Source organism: Gopherus flavomarginatus, chromosome 10 (genome assembly GCF_025201925.1).
Source record: "Gopherus flavomarginatus isolate rGopFla2 chromosome 10, rGopFla2.mat.asm, whole genome shotgun sequence".
Lineage (NCBI taxonomy): Eukaryota > Metazoa > Chordata > Testudines > Testudinidae > Gopherus > Gopherus flavomarginatus.
Genome location: NC_066626.1, coordinates 42,753,990 through 42,774,364, shown reverse-complemented (window position 1 = coordinate 42,774,364; position 20,375 = coordinate 42,753,990). Strand labels below are relative to the sequence as shown.

The 20,375-nt window shown below is 41.0% G+C and overlaps 1 protein-coding gene across 1 annotated transcript in view; it reads right to left on the bottom strand.

The window, feature by feature from the left end:
* Nucleotides 1-13,809: 13,809 nt before the first annotated feature.
* METTL8 (methyltransferase 8, methylcytidine) overlaps nt 13,810-20,375 on the bottom strand; it is a 70,351-nt gene continuing 63,785 nt past the window's right edge. The window contains exon 9 of the mRNA XM_050916712.1: nt 13,810-14,472. Within this exon, the coding sequence (XP_050772669.1) occupies nt 14,448-14,472 (25 nt within the window). The 3' untranslated portion in view covers nt 13,810-14,447. The remainder of the gene's footprint in view (nt 14,473-20,375) is intronic.

The window sequence follows — 20,375 nt, the reverse complement described above, 5'->3', positions numbered from 1 at the left end:
GACTGGCAGCCATTTGCCTCTATTTAACTAGAACAGATGGGAAGAAAGAGATTAAATGGGCATCATATATGGCTCTCCCTTGCTCACCTTTCAATTTAATGTCAAGCCAGCCTGAGAAAAGCAGTAAAGAGGTGGTGCAAAATCCAAACATTGTATAAATAAAAACTGGCCATTTGGGATAAGAAATCTACTGGATGGAAGACATTTTTGCCTCTCCTATCACTCCAAGATAGCTTCAAAGTAACTGTGGTTCATTCAAGATGCTGTTGAGTCCATGAACCACTACCTTTATTACTGCAGCTTTAGGTTAGAGTATTGCTTGTTATTAGCATGGCTGCAAATAGGGATTCTGTAAATGCAGCCTTGTGGACTATAGTTGGAGGATAGCTCATATTGTGGTAGAAAAACTGTAAATAAGGTCATAAGTCATGGACTCAAATTTGCAAACCTTCCCAGAGAGCAAGAGCAGATATTAAACACATGTACATTATGCAGGTGCCACTGACTTTTTACCGGCCCCTAATCAAAAAGGCTCAAAGGTCAAAAGGGACTCATTCATCTTTCATTTTTAATCTGCTTGATGGCAGCAGTGTTTCATAGCAGCCTCAAAACAAACAAAGTCAGGCAAGAAGTAGCACATAACAGTAATACAATTAGAGATGGAAAAGACCATCCAGTCCATCCCCTGACCAGTGTAGGATTTTTCAAATAATATTTTCTACAGCTTTGCGAGGTTTCAATTAATGGGACTTCTATTAATTCACTTGGAAGGCTATTCTGCAGATGAACATACTTCATGATTTAGTTGGTGTTGGTCCTACTTTGAGCAGGGGATTGGACTAGCTGACCTCCTGAAGTCTCTTCCAACCCTAATCTTCTATGGTTCATCATTAGGACATTTTTCCTGACATTCTATCATTGTTAATGCTCTTTATTTTATCCCTTTGCTCCTAATAGCTCATCTTTAAAATTCTTGCCTCTTCTTGGGGTTTGCGCCGTTCACGTATTATATAAGAAAGTTATGTTGCCCATTAGCTGCTAGAGGCCCTACTGCTTTGACCCAAAGTCCTCATTTGTCATTCTTTTCATCTTGCCTTGTATGTCAATTCCTTTTTGGAACTTCTCTGAATTCCCTCCCATTTGTTGACACCATTCTGATAATGAGATGTCCAGAATCAATCATTCTAAGTGTGGTCTGGGACAACATTTGTGCGAGGGATAAATTTAGTGCTGTGTTCCAGACATTAGAGGAAAACACCTAAATTATGTATGTACAGAAAACTGATTAACAGTCCGCTTGAATCCATGAACCATTTCTGGGACAATTGCTCAAGATATTGCCCATTTGTATAGGAAAATTTAGACTATTCAGCACAATATATAAAAGCCAAAATTGGAGGATATTGAATATTCAGGTGTGCAATAGAACACCAAAATGAACGTTTCTGAATGATAACCTCCATTAAATGCAGTTACATTATGGATTAATTTGGTCCATTCTTGAGGAGAACCTCAACTTTTTCCTGCAAGGTTAGAAGCCAATGACATCTTTCTTCATTACCTCATCTCTTTGGGCTTCTAAAATTTATCCAGTTTTGACTGGAAAATTATCCAGTATTCCTCTTTTTTCAGCTTTCCCCACCACAACCCAAAGGTGGAGCATTCATCCTTTCATGAGCTGGAAAGGAGAATTTCCATTTGCACTCAGGAAAGCTTAAGGTTCTTGAAGTGTGTCACTACAAAGCAATTCAGAGGCTAGCTTTATTATGAGCCTTATTTCATCATTTACAGTGACATAACAGTTCCCTAATGTAGATAATAATCACAGCCAAGTTTGATACCACAGGGCAACAGTCAGTCTTAGAATCAACTGATTCAGCTATATAATCAAACACAAGCTAAGAAACGCTAACACTGATGTATAGGATTCTCTATAATTTGGAAGAAAACATAACACAGTACATTAAAGCACCCGTTATAGCTGTTATTGTGGCAGTGTTTCAGAGTTCAGCAGGAGGTAAAGTACACTGCTGCTGCAGCAAGCACCTAAACAGCATTCAAAGAGGAAGAAGAAGTGCTTCTCAGATCATTAATTCAGCTGAGAGGAGCAATGAGAGGCACAAAGTAGAAGTCCATTTTTGCAAAGGGTGGCTGAACTGAATTTTGGAAATTGACTACTGGTGACAGTTACATAGAGAGGGGGTAGGATACCCCTATGCAATAGAATCTCATTTATAAAGTTCCTTCTCATGCAAACATGCTAAGGAGCTATATTCCTAGCTGAGGTCATGTATGACACTTTTCCATCAGCCATACTAAAAAGTGAAAGCATTAATCTTACCTGCAGTAATATTTAGAGAGGGGCTTTTCCTTGAGTCCGGTGGGTGAAGGGTGCGAAATAGAAATATGTGCATAATAATATTTGGTTTTCAAAAGGCAAGACCTGGGGATAGAAAGCAACCTAGGGTTGGAGAATCAGAGAAAAATGACTAAACAGAAGATGACAAGGAAATCTAAGAAATAAGATGATACATGAACATGAAAGGCTTTAGAAGGTCTATTATAAAACGTGAGATTATTACTGATAAACAAGAAGAAACTGCATCATATCTGAAATACTGTGATGAGCTTCAAAGAGTACCTCAAAATAACTGATGACCATAAAAGCATCCTCATTCCTCCCATGTCTACCCCATCCAAATATGAGGAAATAATCGATCATACATAACCAGGAAGTGGTGACTAAAATTAATACACTGCTTTATTTTGCTCCTTCCACAGCTATTATTGACCACAGAGGTCATTCACATAAGAACGGCCATACTGGGTCAAACCAAAGGTCCATATAGCCCAGTATCCTGTCTTCCAACAGTGGCCAATGCCAGGTGCCCCAGAGGGAATGAACAGAGCAAGTAATCGTCAAGAGATCCATCTCCTGTTGCCCATTCCCAGCTTCTGGCAAACAGTTAATTGTTATCTTCTCTCTTTGTTACTACACTGGCAATATATTAGCAAAGGTTATTCTGTACACATTAAGTTAGGTGATACTAGCAGCAGGGCTGCACTCTAGGGGCAAAATCCTGGCCCTATTTTCGTTCATTGCAAAGTTTCCTTTGACGTCAGTAGGGCCAGGGTTTCACTCTAAGCGTTTCTGCATGAGGAGTTGTAGTAGCCCTTTCTATATCCTCATTCCTTTCCCTGGGGAAAATTTACTCCCTTGCTTTATACAAATGTTTTGCAAAACTCAACACACTGTAACACTGCAGGTACAGTACTTTATACCTTTTCATTGCAATTCAGAAGTAATCCTCACTTCATCTTCAGCCTTCCAGAGGAATGCTCACACCCCCACCCCCACCCCCACCCCGTTCAGCTCTTGCTGAAGCAACAAAGCTATGTCTGTCTCTGGTGGTGTAATCTGGGTAAGGTTTCATGATCTAAGGGAACAAAGGCTCTATATGATCTTATAAAATGTACTGTGGGTACCTGTAGCACTGTAGTAACACGGTCTAATCATTGACTGGTTAGTGGGGACTTTGTTACAGCCACAACTGAGCTTAAATTGCTAAAACTGGTCATTAAACTTGATTGTCAGGCACATGTACACAGCCTGGTTCTCACTTGACAGTTTTTATTAAAAATTCCCACTCTCTATTACCAGTGCAGTTCCACCCATGGTAGCAATGGCTGGAGCCCTTGTGTAGACAGGGTGTTGATGGCTGATGGCCTTTTAATAACCACATCATCTGTGCCTGTTGTTTAACCATCATGTAACTTAACTTCTAATTTCAAAAGAAGACTATCACTTGCTCACCTGAGCCAGAGGTATCCCAAAAAGTGAGCTCCCCTAGTTTTCAATAGCCTGACCAATGTTTAAATCAGGTTGGCCTGCCTGGGCCTTACATTCAGAGAAAACCAAAAAGTCTTTCGTTCACCTAAATGCAAAGTGCAGTCAGCAATGGACTCTGACTCATCTTGGCTTCTTGGATTATGGTAGAGGACCCAATCTCCATCCCTTGACTTCCTGCGGGAACTGCATTTTGGTAGAAGCAGCCAGCCCTTTTCATTTGCCTACTGGACTCTATCAGGCTACTGCCTGCTCCCAGCCCTTCTAGCCACTGGAGGACCAACTCTCGTTTGTTCCACCAGTAGGTGACCCTGGGAGACCTTTCTAGGCAATGCAGAAGGTCTAAAAGGCTCTGCACTTATCTTCTTGATGGGCTGCTTCCTGGAGTGGGATGCATCAGAGCAGTGGGATTTCTGGCAGGAGGCAGCAAATGCCTGATACACTCCATCACAGAAGCTAAGTGCCAGTCAACTCTTGTGATAATGTGATCCATCATCAAAAAATGTCATGCATCACAATGGATGTGATGCTGACCAGCGTTCCCATAATGATGTGTACTCTAGATAATAAATGTCTCTATGATTCATTTGTGTTCCTTACTGATTTGTGCCAGCTCTAGCCCTTTTCTTTTGTTCTATTAACTGTTTTCATTTTCTTGTTCAGTGCACCCAGAAATCAATATTCCAATTTATATAAGAAAAGCAAATTGTGAATGTTTATGTATAATTTAGCCTAAAATGAAGCTCTCAGGTCATTTGTGAATAGGGATGGCATATGCTAAAGTATCTATATTCATTTATTTATCCATGCTTTGTAGATTAAAAAAATTTAAATTTTATATAAATCAGGTTCTATTCCATTCCATATAAGATCTCATCCTGTGCTTTTAGAATCCACGCACCTTCCAGTAGTGTATTACGCAAACAGAGAAGTGTGTGCAGTGGAGTGTTTTGGATTTTTTAAACGCTATATTGTGATGGGGTGGTGCCCCCAAGCATGCCCTCTTGTGGCACAGCATGAGCTTGCTGGCTGGCTGTCCTCTTTCACCCCCTCTTGTGGTCTTGCAATAGTTTACTCAGAGCCAGGAACTGAGAACAAGAGGTCCCTTTTTGGATCCCATTTATTAACTCCTTTTACAGAGTACAAAGAAACCCCCACATAGTTAGTCCCTTAAATCCAGTACCATTTCTGGTCTTTATTCATTGATTGCAGATCGTTAATCAGTGCCTCTAAATCATGCACAATCAGGAAAGCTTCCCAAACAATCTGGATCTGCTCTGTCTGTGCCTACCCACCAACCAATAGGCCACCTGCATTTCTGGAGTTCAGTACATTAACTCATGAGGAAGTTCTGGACACTCTAAGAGAGTCACAACCCAGGACTTGTAAATCCAACCAGTGCCCGCCCTGGCTTGTGAAAGAGTCATGAGCAACTGGTGCCGCTCCTGACTGAAATAGCCAATATCTCGTTCATTCAAACATGCAGTAATCTGACCAACATTAAAGAAACCCATACTGGAGACATCAGTTCCAGCCAACTACTGATCAGTGTCAAACTTTCTGTTCCCGAGCAGCTCACAGAGAAGCTAGCCAGCATCTACAAGCTCATCTATTTGAAGCTATTATCCTAGACTCAACACAATCTGGATTCAGGCCAGACCTGGACACCATACTCCAGCGGAGGCCTCACCAGTACTAAGTAGAATGGGACAATTACCTGCTGTGTCTTACATACAACACTCCTGTCAATACATCCCAGAATATTAGCCTTTTTTGCAACTGCATCACACTGTTGATTCATATTCGTGACCCACTATAACCCTCAGATGTTTTTCAGCAGTACTACCACTTAGCTAGTTATTCTCCATCTTGTAGCTGTGAATTTGATTTTTCCTTCCTAAGTTAAGTACTTTGCATTTATCTGTATTGAATTTCATCTCTTTAAGTTCAAACCAAATTTCCAATTTGTCAAGGTAATTTTAAATTCTAATCCTATCCTCTAAAGTGCTTGAATCCCTCCCAGATTAATTTTCCAAGTCATAATGTAAATATTTAATAATAGAGGACACAAGATGACCCCCGCAGGACCCCATTAGAAATGTCCTCCCAGTAGACAGCAAACCATTGATAGCTACTCTGAGTACAGTATTTCAACCAGTTGTGCACTCACTTTATAGTAATTTAATCTAGACCGCATTTCCCAAATTTGCTTATGAACATGTCATGAGGGACTGTGCAAAAAGCCTTAATAAAATCTACTTATATCACATCTACAGCTTCTGCTTATCCATTAGGCCAGTAACCCTGTTGGAGAAGCAAAATAGGTTGGGATGATCTTGATGAATCCATGCTGGCTATTCCTTATAACCCTACTATACTCTAGGTCAGAGGTAGGCAACCTATTGCACACGTGCCAAAGGCAGCATGCAAGCTGATTTTCAGTAGCACTCAGATTGCCTGGGTCCTGGCCACTAGTCCGGAGGGCTCTGCATTTTAATTTAATTTTAAATGAAGCTTCTTAAACATTTTAAAAACCTTATTTACTTTACATAAAACAATAGTTTAGTTATATATTATAGACATAGAGAGAGACCTTCTAAAAACGTTAAAATGTATTACCGGCACATGAAACCTTAAATTAGAATGAATAAATTAAGACTCAGCACACCACTTCTGAAAGGTTGCTGACCCCTGCAGTCTAGGTGCCTACAAACTGATTGTTCAATATTTGTTTCAGTATCTTTCCAAGTATCACTATTAGGCTGCTGGTTCATAATTCCCCAGGTCCTCTTTGTTGCCCTTATTAAAGATAGGTACTACATTTCCCCTTTTCCAGTTGTTTGGGTCCTCACCCATCCTCCATGAGTTCTCAAAAATAATTGCTAACAGTTCAGAGATCGCTTCAACTAATTCCTTAAGTATCCCTAGGATGAATTTCCCTAGGCCCTGCCCACTTGACCTGCTCTTTTCCTTTATTGGCTTGATTTCTTCCCCCTTGCTGTTAATATTAATTAGATTAAGTTATCTGGTCTCCATTAACCTTTTAAGTGAAGACTAAAGAAAAATAAGCATTAACACCTCAGCCTTCTTGATGTCATCAGTTATTAGCTCTCCTTCCCCGCTAAGTAGAGGACCTACACTTTCTTTAATCTTTCTCTTGCTCCTAATGTATTTAAAGAATCTTTTCTTATTGTCTTTTATACCCTTGCTATGTATAACTCATTTTGTGCCTTCTGATTTTGTCCCTACATATCTGTGCTATTTTTTGTACTCATTAGCGATCAGTCCATATGTTTCCAGTTTTGGTAGGATTTCTTTTTCTTTTTTCTAACCCTTTTTTTATGTTTTCCCTTCTGCATTAACCCATGTTTTTTGCCATCAGTGCTCAAATTTCTATCCCTCTGTCTTCATCCGATGCAGGGTGTCAAAAAAACTAAGGAGATCTGTGTGGGTGATGAGGAAGAAGGAGCCATTAGGAGACCACCATGTCAGTGGCTAAGGCTAGTGTACACTGGTCATATTCACCAGATCCTAGACTCCTTGGATCATGAGAGCAATTGTAGTTATATTGTAAAACATCATAAAGACAACAGAGTTAATACAGCGTTGAGTTGCTATGTAAAAATCTGAGCCTACTGTTATCAGCTCATCAACATTCTACGTTTTTTCCTCACAGAAGAGCTAAACTCTGATCTTCTTATTTGCACTGGTGATCAGTTACTCATATGAGTAGTCTCAATTAACTCACTACTCACCATTCTAAGTAAGGGAATTCACTGTCTCATTTTTGTTTTATGATCAATGTAGGTGGGTATAGAGGCCTGTAAACTACATTGTAATTTTAAGTGTTTAAAGGTAATGTTTCCCACAAATCACTGATAAAGTTTTAGTCACATACTTGAGCCACCTTGGATTCCAAAATTATTTTTATATTATATATTAAGTGCCCTGAATGTTTCCCAAGGTAACTATGAAAAGATTCCCAAACCATTAAAGGTTTCCATCACCTACTGAAGTTCTGTCCTAGATCCATATAGAATTTCTAAAATGTTTACAACAGGACCACACAGAAGTGCTGAAATTAAAAAAGGACTGAAACAGGCATATTTAACATAGCTTGTATATTCAGATAGCTAGATTTCTCTCATATTCCTGCCAGATTTATACATTTCTGTCTTAACTACAAGGGCAATACTTTTCATGACCACTAGCTACAAGAAGAATTTTCTGCCAATGCACATTGCCCACTGTATACAAATAATAAGCCCAGTCTTCATTTTGACCATCTTCTCTGGCTTCTAAACATACTCATTTTCAAAATCTTTGTTCAGTAATACAAGAGTCCGGTTATCACAAGACAGTGGCGATGAAATGACAGGGACCTCAGACAACTATTCAAGAGACCAGCCTTTTACTTAATTCCTGACCTGGATGAAAAGTACTGCAGGAGTGAATATTATTATTATTAAGTAAATGTCATGCCATGCCATGCCATCATAACAACTAAAATTTGAGCTCACAAAATATTTTGAATGGGAGCATGATAATAGCCATAGGAGCTGTATTAAACAAAGGAACTCCTAACGTGCCAGAATCCCAGCCAAGCCGAGTTGTTGGTAAAGCTGCTCCCCAATGGCCAAGGGATTTTATACCATTCAGTTCAAAGTCCTTCACAAACCCTATTAGACTAAACATAACTGTAACACAGTCGAACCAGTTTCCAAAGGTTAGTCTTTCATTTACGCAAAGCAACATCTGTGTAGTAGTACGGAAATCTAACATGGATTCAACAAACCAGCTGAACAGGAAAGGCACAGATTCTCTAAATGCAAATAATTCAGGTACTAAATGAGTTTCTTAAAGGAAGCAAAGAGACACCTTTTCTCTGTCTAATAAATGAGAACACAGAACAGTTTAGTTTCTTCTTTAAGAATTCTTTGTATTTTTAACTCATCCTGCTGCTTCTATTACTGATCTTCTGTATAAGGTGCAGCTACCAGTTCTGAGCTGCTTCTGCACTATATAGTCTGAAAACCAAAATTACCCTTGCACTAAGACTCTTGTAAGAAGTTTATAGCTAGTTTTAAGAAGTGATGACAAAAGTAAAAAGAACCTTGACTGATATTCGAACGGTCCACGTTTTAATTTCACCTCCCCTTTCATTTACCTGAAGGATCCTGTGTTTTCATCCCTGTAACAGTTAAATCAAAAATATCTAAAAAGGTACAGAAAGAGTAGCCCAGTATTCATTATCTCAATAAAACAGGTGCAAATGTCTAAGGCTCAGCATGAGCAGTAGCACATAATGGCTACAGGTTTGATTACTCGGTCACTACTCTCCAAGGGTGAAATCCTGGCACCACTCAAGTCAATTGCAAAACTTCCTTGGCTTCAATAGAGCCAAAATTTCACCTTTAATATAAAATTATTTCTTTTTTCCACAGTGCTTTGGGATCACATGATTAGGAAAGGCATTACATTAAAAAACATTCTGTTCAGCTGCTCTGTAATGTGCATGACTGACGCAAGGTAAGTTATGCACCAGTGTACTCTGTCATCCTAAGTGCTGTCTAGTAGTTTGATTCGAGGATGCTATTGTGGGCCTTATTTAGCAGTGGCTTGTGGATTGGAGTAAACTTCAAGAACATTTATTACAGTCAGCATAGACTTACCAGCTAAGTCTAGTCTCACCACATAACACTCAAAAGGGCATCTTCAGAACTAATACTGATAGTCAACTCTTGGGATGTAAGACCTAACTCAAGAGAGAAGGTGGTAAAACAGTAAAAAATGGAAACAAGAATTCAAAATGAGAATAGTGTGCACCTAACTACCTGATTGGTGGAGATCACAGGAGGATTTTATCCTCCACTAGAAAAATATACAGGAATCATCAGGTGATGATCAGGCAGGGGCAGCTCTAGGTATTTTGCCGCCCCAAGCACTGCAGGAAGGCTGCCCTCAGCGGCTTGCCTGCGAGAGGTCCCCGGTCCTGCGGATTCGGCGGCACGCCTGTGGGAAGTCTGCCGAAGCCACAGGACCAGCGGACCCTCGGCAGGCATGCCGCCGAAAGCAACCTGCCTGCCGCCCTCACAGCAACCAGCAGAGCGCCCCCTGCGGCTTGCCGCCCCAAGCACGCACTTGGCGTGCTGGTGCCTGGAGCCGCCCCTGTGATCAGGTGAGCAATTCCCACGTAGTCACTTTCCCTCATTTCCCAGGAATATGAACATTGGTGGCCTAAGCTTAGACCTTTTTATTCCCCATGGTCTAAAACATTCTTGCTAGTGAAGCATTTATGTTATATTAACCGCTTTGTAATTATGGGAATTATTTTAAAGTCTTAAAGTATTAAGCAAAGCAGGAAAGCTAAATGGATAAATTCTATGATAAACACATTCTAATGCAGGAATGCCAAACACCTGGACACCATGGCATATTGTGAGTTTGCCAAGTCTATGTTTCCATTTTTAACAACGTATATTTCTAGCCCTCAAGAAATTGCAAAGGAAACTCTCCAAATGTGACTTGATCATTACTGATACAGTATCTTCTTGAGTATGCAGACAGCTTCAATCAATGCATTTAGGAGGTGTGATTATCCCCTATTTCCCACTAACCATTATTGTTGTTATTATTTATATTACATAACACCTCTGAGCTCTTGTCCAGAACCAGGACTCCCTAATCTCACTGGAGTGTTAACTTTAATGTTTGGTGATGACTTTAATTATTTAACTGCAGCCCATTTTAGCAGATGGGGATAGGAACAAAGCCCATGAGAGTCGAAAATGAAGAGTTGCTGCGGAGAAGGAAATAGAGAGGGGAAATGGAGCAGAGACAGGGAAGAGGGAGAGGAACAAAGGGAAGACGAAATAAGCAATTTTTCTACTGAGTGATGCTGAATGGGATAACAACGTATTGAACACATAATAAACTATAACAAAAAGTTTAGCTACTACACGAAGACCATATTCTACCTTAGATCTTATGCAAACCAATCAGTGACATCAGTGGGAATTCTGCTGGGGACTGAGTATAGTATGGAGTGCTAAATCCCACCAGAACATATTCCATAATCAAAAACAGCATTCAGTCTTCTTCAGAAAATGAGTTTGACCGCCCTGCCCTAAATTATTGGCTAATGCATGTAGCACTTTCCTCAAGTGGAAGAAATCAGAACTACTGAGCTGTGTGTGATAGTCCCTATACATCTATAGCAGCTAGGGTGACCAGATGTCTCAATTTTATAGGAACAGTCCCGATTTTTGGGTCTTTTTCTTATATAGGCCCCTATTACCCGCCAACCCCTGTCCCGATTTTTCACATTTGCTGTCTGGTCACCGTAATAGCAGCCAGCAGAAGTGTTCTTTTAGGCCATGTTTTGGGACCTGATCTTTTGGAGCCTGAGAATCTGAATTCTATCTTCATGCTGCTGTGAAGTTCTGAATGGCCATCATGTGAAGCAAAACAACAGACATGATGTCGAGGCTGGGCACAAATTTATTGCAGTGCATTGTGGTAATGGTGGAAGTGGAATCAATGAAGTGATCTGCCCAGTTTAACCAGAAATGTTATGGAGATGGATCAGGATCATGTTCCTCTGAAAGCTGAGCAGCTCCCTTTTCTGCCCTTGCTACAGAGAGCACAGATGCAAATTCTTCAAGATTTAGTTAGCAGCACAAGACCAAAAGTTGGCTCCTAAAAGGAGCTAATGTGGGTTGGATGCAATGATGAGGTACAGTAACTCTTCGCTTAACATTGTAGTTATGTTCCTGAAAAATGCGACTTTAAGCAAAACAATGTTAAGCAAATCCAATTTCCCCATAAGAATTAATGTAAATGGGGACGTTAAATTCCAGTTTTTTCACCAGACAAAAGACTATACACACACACACACACACACACACACACACACACACACACACACACGAATATAAGTTTTAAACAAACAATTTAATACTGTACACAGCAATGATGATTGTGAAGCTTGGCTGAGGTGGTGAAGTCAGGGGGTGGGATATTTCCCAGGGAATGCCTTACTGCTAAATTATGAACAAGCACTCGGCTGAGCCATCAAGGGTTAAAACGTTGTTAAGGTAGCCTCACACTGTACAAGGCAGCACAAATGGAGGGAAGGGAGACAGCATGGCAGCAGAGACATACATCCTGTGTGTGTGTGAGAGAGAGATGTGCATTGCTCCTTTAAATATGCTAACCCCACTCCAAGTACATTGCCCTTTCAAGTAGATCAGCAAGTTGAAACAGCAGCTGCTGCTAGCAAGCTCCCGCCATCCTGAGTCCTGTGGTGTCCACCCACCCTGCTCTATGGAGATGGGGTAAGCAGGGGACAGGAGCAGGGGGGAGAGGGACACCCTGATATTAGCCTCCTCCCCCTCGCATAGCAAGCAGGAGGCAGGGCCAGCTCCAGGTTTTTTGCCATCCCAAGCAGCAAAAAAAGATGAAAAAAACCCCCATGATTGGGCTGCTGCTGAAGTGCCGCCGAAGAGGGAGTGAGTAAGTGAAGGACCCACCGCTGAATTGCCGCTGCAGGTCCAGACGTTCCACCCCAATAATGAGTGGAGTGCCACCCCTTTCTATTGGTCACCCCAGGCACATGCTTCCTTCGCTGGTGCCCGGAGCCAGCCCTGGCAGGAAGATCCCAGAAGCAGCTCCAAGGCAGAGGGCAGGAGCAGCACATGGTAGTGTGGGAAGGGACAGCTGAACTGCCGGCAATTGATAGCCTACCGGGCAGCTGCTGCACAGGGAACTTAGGGGAGCGGGGACCTGAGGAAGGGCTGCCGGTCCACCCTGGTTCCAAGCCCCCACCAGCTAGCTCCAACGGGCTGCTCTTTCTGCAAGCAGTGGACAAAGCAGGCAGCTGCCAAACATTATAAGGGAGCATTGCACAACTTTAAATGAGCATGTTCTCTAATTGATCAGCAACGTAACAATGAAACAACGTTAACCGGGACTGATTTAAGTGAGGACTTACTGTAGTAGGAACTGATTCCAATTAGTAAAAGCATTCTGACACAAGCCAGTCACACTTTTACAAGATTTCAGCCTCAATCCCTATAGCCATTTTGCCAACTTCCCTTTTTACCTTATGTTGGTGTCTGCCAGGAAGACTTGAGAATATCATTTTATTATTAACGCCAAATCCCTTCCACTCACCATTTGCTCCATGAACCACCCTTCCATTTTGAGGTTATTGTCCATATTCTTGCTATATATGCAAACTGTGCACTCAAAGTTCAAAAACGAGCAGAGCGTTTCCATGCCCTCTAAACAATAGCACCAGGACCATGCGAGCTTTGTCATTTAAGATTAGTATCATCTAAGCTTATCTACATGATATTTGCCACCCTCTAATCTACATTATTATGATGGGCTAGAATCATGGGCATCTAGATAAGGTTTCATCTTGCTCCATATTCTGATTTTTATCCACCTAAATTACTAGCAAGAAATCCCCTTTTACCTTGAAAATTGGCCTTCGGAAAGGGGAGTTTGAAGATAACTGATCAAACTGTTTTTGAAATAGAAGCAAATAAAAATGTACTAGTTTCAAATTTTAACATTTTTCTAACTCTTTTTCTGTAAGTCACATATGAGTGACTGACTTTTAAAACCACAAACTTTACATATTGTTAATATTCCTGGAAAATTAGGGCAAAGCAAAATCATCGTCAAACAGGCAAAGTATACTGAGGATCCCCATGCCAGCCAGAATGTCCACAGTTAATAGCAGGCATTGAAAAGAGAGGAGTACATGTAGTGTAGGAGGGGCATATTTTGCATGCTTAGGAGAGGCATTAACTAAACCCCACCCAGTGAAGACAGAGCCCCAATGACCCCAACTTCCTGGAAATCCAAACAAGCTAAAGAACACACCATACAATAAGAATAATATTTTTTTTCTTTTTATGGCTAACAGATTGGCTACCATGAGCTGCTTCAGTACTAAAATTTTCTGTCTAATACGATGGTTAATTCTTCAGATGTTAACATCACTTGAGCTCTCCTGGAAAGGTCTGAAAACTCACTGCTGATCGCACCCGTTAGGCTTGGGTTAAAATGCAAGAAGCCCAAAGTTGTTACCGTTCATGTATTGACACGTGGACATTTTTGTTTAACTTCATATTTATTCACTTTCTCTAGGAATACAAAGAATACTTTTCATTTTTATAGCACCTTTCATCTGAGGATCTCAAAGTGCTGACTAACATGAATCAAAAAGTTGCAGCAACTTGAAACAAGAATGCTAAAAGGGGCATGATGTGTCAGAAATCACCAAGAACAGCATGTGCAACATGATCCTACAAAAACAATACTGCAGATAATCCATTCCATTTCATGCTCATAGACACAAGGAAAACTTATTGAAAATAACACTCAGTTAATATTTAGCAATATTACCATCTAGTAAGATTTTGGCTTACACAAACGGACTTTTTTGCTAATTGATAGCAAGGCCAATCAAGGAGAAAGAGAACAAACATGAAACAATGGGAGGCCATAGCTTAATGTAAATAGTAACGCCATTACTTTATCAGGTATTTTCTTGGAGATTACTTCTTTGCATTTTGTTGTGCTCTCCCTAGTAACAGTAGTATGGAGTTAATCTGAAAAGCGGAAAAATACATTGTTAGTGCATTTTTTCTTCTTTATGATATAAACCAAACCTGAAAGGATTTTGACAAGTGTTTGGATTTTTTCTGATAATTTTTTAATTTGATCTTCCCTAATTTTGCTGCAGCACCTGCTGAAGGTTTCAAAGAAGCAGTTTAGAAGTTCTCTCAGCCCTAATTAAAGGGGTGTTGAATATTTTAAAATAAACATATTTCCTCCCCAGAAGTTCTCAGGCATTTGAGTTAAAGAGGTATTTATGAAAAACCAGAAAGAAAGAATTTTAAACAGATTTAATAAAAAATCACTTCTCATCTCATTTTATCAGGGTTCAATTCCTTGGCTGTGATGTCAGGACTATCACAGGATTTAAAAGAGAACTAGATAAATTCATGGAGGTTAAGTCCATTAATGGCTATTAGCCAGGATGGATAAGGAATGGTATCTCTAGCCTCTGTTTGTCAGAGGGTGGAGACAGATGGCAAGAGAGAGATCACTTGATCATTACCCATTAGGTTCACTCCCTCTGGGGCACCTGGCATTGGCCACTGTAGACAGGATACGGGGCTGGATGGACCTTTGGTCTGACCACTATGGCCGTGCCTATGTTCATATGTTCATAGTACTTACTATCAGTTCTCCAGTTACTTAAATAGTTTTGCAGCATAGACAAGGCCTAAATTCCTAAAATAAAAAACACGGCAAGGGGGAAAAATAGCCAAACTTTTTATTACACAAGACTTTCTGTCCTTTTACAACATAAACAAGCAAAACAGGACACAGACCTATTTTTCCCCTTTGCAAGAAACCTTTAAATGTGAGAGATTATTAACAAGATTAATTTTTGCAAAATCTCACAGGTGAAATAAATCTGTCCCCATTATTTCTTCAACTTTTGTTACTAAAATACTTTGGGCACATGTTGGTCACAATTCTGATCATGATTATGCTGATGTAAGCCTGGGGTATCTCCACTGACTTTACTGAGAATCCTTTGGATTTACACTGTTGCAACTGTCAGAATCTGGTCCAAAGCCTTGAGGGGTTTTACCTTTGAAATGAACCACTGAGCTTCCCTTAAAGTTACTAGGCATTTATTGTTTCAGAGCAAAACAAATATTTACTACTTCTTTACTTTGTCTCCAGCCAATTGATGCAAGAAGGAAACAGTTTGATTTAGTATTTGGTGAAATATATTGAAAGGTGCAATATATTGAAAGGTGCATCTTTTAATGCATTGCATGATGTCTGTCATTTAGTTTCCTTTTAACTGCTCTCATTTGTTTTGAAAATAAGCGCATGTAGAAACAAATAAGGTTACAAACAAGGTTTCTGCTGAAAATGTCTATTGATTTCTCATAAAACTTCAGTAAAATAAAGTATAGACTTTATTGCCAATGTGATTTTGTATTTTTTTTCTTTGTGAGCACATGAGAATTTTCAAATTTAAAAATAGTTCTTATTTCACAGTTTGGTAACTGACATGTGGTATTCATTTAGCCTACTAATATTTGCTCTTGAACAATGATAAGAGAGATTTGATTTATCTGGAATAAAATTATTATTATTGTGTTTGTCACAGTTTTCATTTCAAATCAAATCACGCTCAATGGCCAATCATAGTCTCAGTATCTCACGCTTTATTGACACACACCTTGGTTGCTAGGCCACAGAAATGCAGAGAGAATGAAAGTGATGGACTTTGTCAATTCTGCACACCATCTTTGGGCCTAGTTCAGCCCTGGTGTAGGTAGGCTTAGCCCTCATTGGCTTCAATTGGAGTTACACCCACTTATATCCAGGATTAATGAGATCCATCCTTTGAGTATTCAGAGGCGTTTCATTCCAGGGATGCACCTTTCACTTAGTTTTGTTCTATTTTATTATTTATTTTAAACTAAACTCTGGTTGTTTTGCTTTTTAAAGAAAAAAATGTAAAAGGGACTCAAGTATTTATCACTCAAAATGATCGTTTTGAAAACAAAAGCCATCTTACAAAACCAACTATTAATCGAAATGTTTTCATGAAATGGCTTTGTCAGTTCAGTGTTTCAGTGCAAGGATGATCATCCTAACTTTGTACGAACCACTCCAACACACCCTCATGAGTATACACAGGCACTGCAAGTTCCACAAATGGATTTTTAAAATCCCTGAGAAAATTCACTGCAGCTACTTTCTAAAACTAAAACGACGATTTCCCCCAAATTAACTTGGAATTTTGTTTTAATAACAATGAAAATACATGAGGAAATACCCAGATAATCCAAGATCACCGTTTTTCTGACAACCCTATTGCCTTCTAGGCTATTTTCAGATCTAAGGCTCTTACTCTCAGTCCTCATCATGAATCACTAAGGTTCCTCTCTCACTGTAATATTGGCTGAAATTGGGGGACCGGGTAAGGCAATTGAAGAAGGTTTGAGGCTGGAGCGTAGGTGGGTTTGAATCAAGTTTGTGCCCTGCTAAAACCCCAGTACTATAGAATGGCTTGGGAAAATTATTAAATCAGGTCCAGTGCTATATACACTGCAAAAATTGGACCATGTGCTAGGCCAGAGGACCACTAGGTTGTAACTGAGGGCCCTCCACCCTCAACACAGTAATTTTTAAAAGGGATCCAAGATGTGCACATCAGATTTCCCTATGAACAGCGAACAGAACCACCTCACTAACAAGTTCCTGGTTGTTCAGGTGATTCACACTTGTTCCTAATCTCAGATAGGCCCTGACCTTGCAAACACATGCACACGTCTACTCACGACTCTCTCACAATATTTGACATAGTTTCTTAAAGCCCCAGGTCTTGGAGGCAAGTGACTACTGGAGAATCTCAGTTTTTATTTTTGTAAAAGTACGTTTCTTGCCATAATGATTACAGAGAAAAGTCTGAAAACATGACCTCAGAGAAGCTACAGGCTCAGAAACCAAACAAACAAAAAGAACCACACATTTTTTTTACTTCATAATTTTGTAGCCAGTCTCATGATTTTGAGAAGCATGACTCATGATTTTTGAAAGCCCATAATGGGTAATACTGCATTCTTAACTTTAACAGTGGAAGTATTTCCATTCCTTCCCTACATTTCACTTCAATGGGATATAAGCCTGTGTAAATCTGCAAAGCTGTGGAGAGAACTGTTCACCTTGTCAGTGAGCTCACATGTTGATAATATGAAATTAAGGGTCAATATTGCATAACAACAATAATAGCAGAACGTGCCATTTGCACGTTCTATGCCCCACCTATATTTTCTCCAGTGCCAACATTATACATGATAAGCAGAGTCCATAGATTCCATGTTACTTTTTTCTTAGCTAATTTAATAACATTATCTATAAAAACTACATCAAGTTTCTGTTATTATTAAAAACATAGATGAGCCTGAACAAGAATCTTGATCCAAACACCCCTAGACTCTAAAATGGGTATTCCTAACTGTCAGGGTGGTAAAACACTGGAATAAATTGCCTAGGGAGGTTGTGGAATCTCCATCTCTGGAGATATTTAAGAGTAGGTCAGGCCTGGTCTACACTACGCGTTTAAACCGAATTTAGCAGCGTTAAACCGATTTAACCCTAAACCCGTCCACACAATGAGGCCCTTTATATCAATATAAAGGGCTCTTTAAACCGGTTTCTGTACTCCTCCCTGACGAGAGGAGTAGTGCTGAAATCACTATTGCCATGTCGGATTAGGGTTAGTGTGGCCGCAAATCAACGGTATTGGCCTCCGGGCGGTATCCCATAGTGCACCATTGTGATCGCTCTGGAAAGCAATTTGAACTCAGATGCACTGGCAAGGTAGACAGGAAAAGCCCCGCGAACTTTTGAATTTCATTTCCTGTTTGCCCAGCGCGGAGCTCTGATCAGCATGGATGGCCATGCAGTCCCAAATCCAAAAAGAGCTCCAGCATGGACTGTACAGGAGATACTGGATCTGATCGCTGTATGAGGACACAAATCTGTTCTATCAGAGCTCCATTACAGAAGACGAAATGACAAAGCATTTGAAAAAATCTCCAGGCTATGATAGACAGAGGCCACAGCAGGGACTCAGCACAATGCTGCGTGACAAGCGTAATGGAAAGCCAAAGAATCAAATGGACGCTCATGGAAGGAGGGAGGGGGGACTGAGGACTCCAGCTATCCCACAGTCCCCGCAGTCTCCGAAAAGCATTTGCATTCTTGGCTGAGCTCCCAATGCCTGTAGGGTCAAAAACATTGTCCGGGTGGTTCAGGGTATATGTCGTCAATTTACCCTTCCTCTCCCCTATGAAAGAAAAGGGAAAAAAATTGTTTCTTGCCATTTTTCAATGTCACCATATGTCTACTACATGCTGCTGGTAGACGCGGTGCTGCGGCGCTGAACAGCAGCATCCCCTCCCCTTTCTTTCCTGATGGCAGACGATACAAAATGGTGGAAAACCGTCATCATCCCGTGAGTGCTCCTGGCTGGCCTTGGTGAGGTTGGCTGAGGGCGCCTGGGTAAAAATGGGAATGACACCCTGTCATTCCTGACAGAGGTACAAAATGCATGGTAACCATCCTCATCATAGCAGCTGGAGTCTGAGCTCCATCAGCTCCCCCGCCCCCTTTTGTGTCTAAGGAAAAGATTCTGTACTCCCTGGACTATCATAGCAGTGGAAGGCTGCGTTCCTCTCCCTCACACCCTTTAATGTCCTGCCTGGACTATCATAGCAGCGGGAGGCTGCCTCTCCCTCATTTTATCTCGCTAAAAAGTCAGTGTTTCTTATTTCTGCATTCTTTATTACTTCATCACACAAATGGGGGGACATTGCAACTGTAGCCCAGGAGGGTTGGAGGAGGAGGGAAGCAACGGGTGGGGTTGTTGCAGGGACACCCTCTAGAATGGCATGCAGCTCATCATTTCTGCGGGATCGCTGGGGCTCTGACCTGGAGTGGCTGTGCTCTCTGGCTCTCCAGTAGGCTTGCCCCATATTCTAGGCAGGACTGACTCTATTTTTAGACAGAACATACAGAAGGGAATGACCCGGGAAGTCATCCCCATTTTTGTCCATGTGCCCCTGGCCGACCTCAGTGAGGCCAGCCAGGAGCACCCATGATGGCAGGAGATGGTACAAAATGATTGATAACCGTCATTGCTAATTTCCAATTGCAAACGGTACAAAATTATTGATAACCATCATCGCCAATTTCCAATTGCAAACGGTGCAAAATGACTGATGACCATCATCTCATCGCCAATTTACAATGGCAGACGGTGCAATAGGGATGGTAACCATCTCTGCTACCTTGCAAAGGCAAATGAATGCTGTTGTGTAGAACTGCAGTACCGCCTCTGTCAGCAGCATCCAGTACACATACGATGACAGTGACAAAAGGCAAAACAGGCTCCACGGTTGCCATGCTACGGCGTTCGCCAGGGCAATCCAGGGGAAAAGGGGTGCGAAATGATTGTCTGCCGTTGCTTTCATGGAGGAAGGATTGAGTGATGACATTTACCCAGAATCACCCGCAACACTGTTTTTGCACCACCATGCACTGGGATCTCAACCCAGAATTCCAATGGGCGGGGGAGACTGCGGGAACTATGGGATAGCTACGGGATAGCTACCCACAGTGCAACGCTCCAGAAATTGACAATAGCCTTGGTACATGGACGCACATCACCGAATTAATGTGCTTAGTGTGGCCACACGCACTCGACTTTATACAATCTGTTTTACAAAACCAGTTTATGTAAAATCAGAATAATCCTGTAGTGTAGACATACCCTCAGATAAATGTCTATCAGGGATGGTCTAGATAGTATTTGGTCCTGCCATGGGGGCAGGAGACTGGACTCGATGACCTCTCGAGGTCCATTCCAGTCCTAGAATCTATGAATAAATATCTGAAGGTCAAACAATTAGGC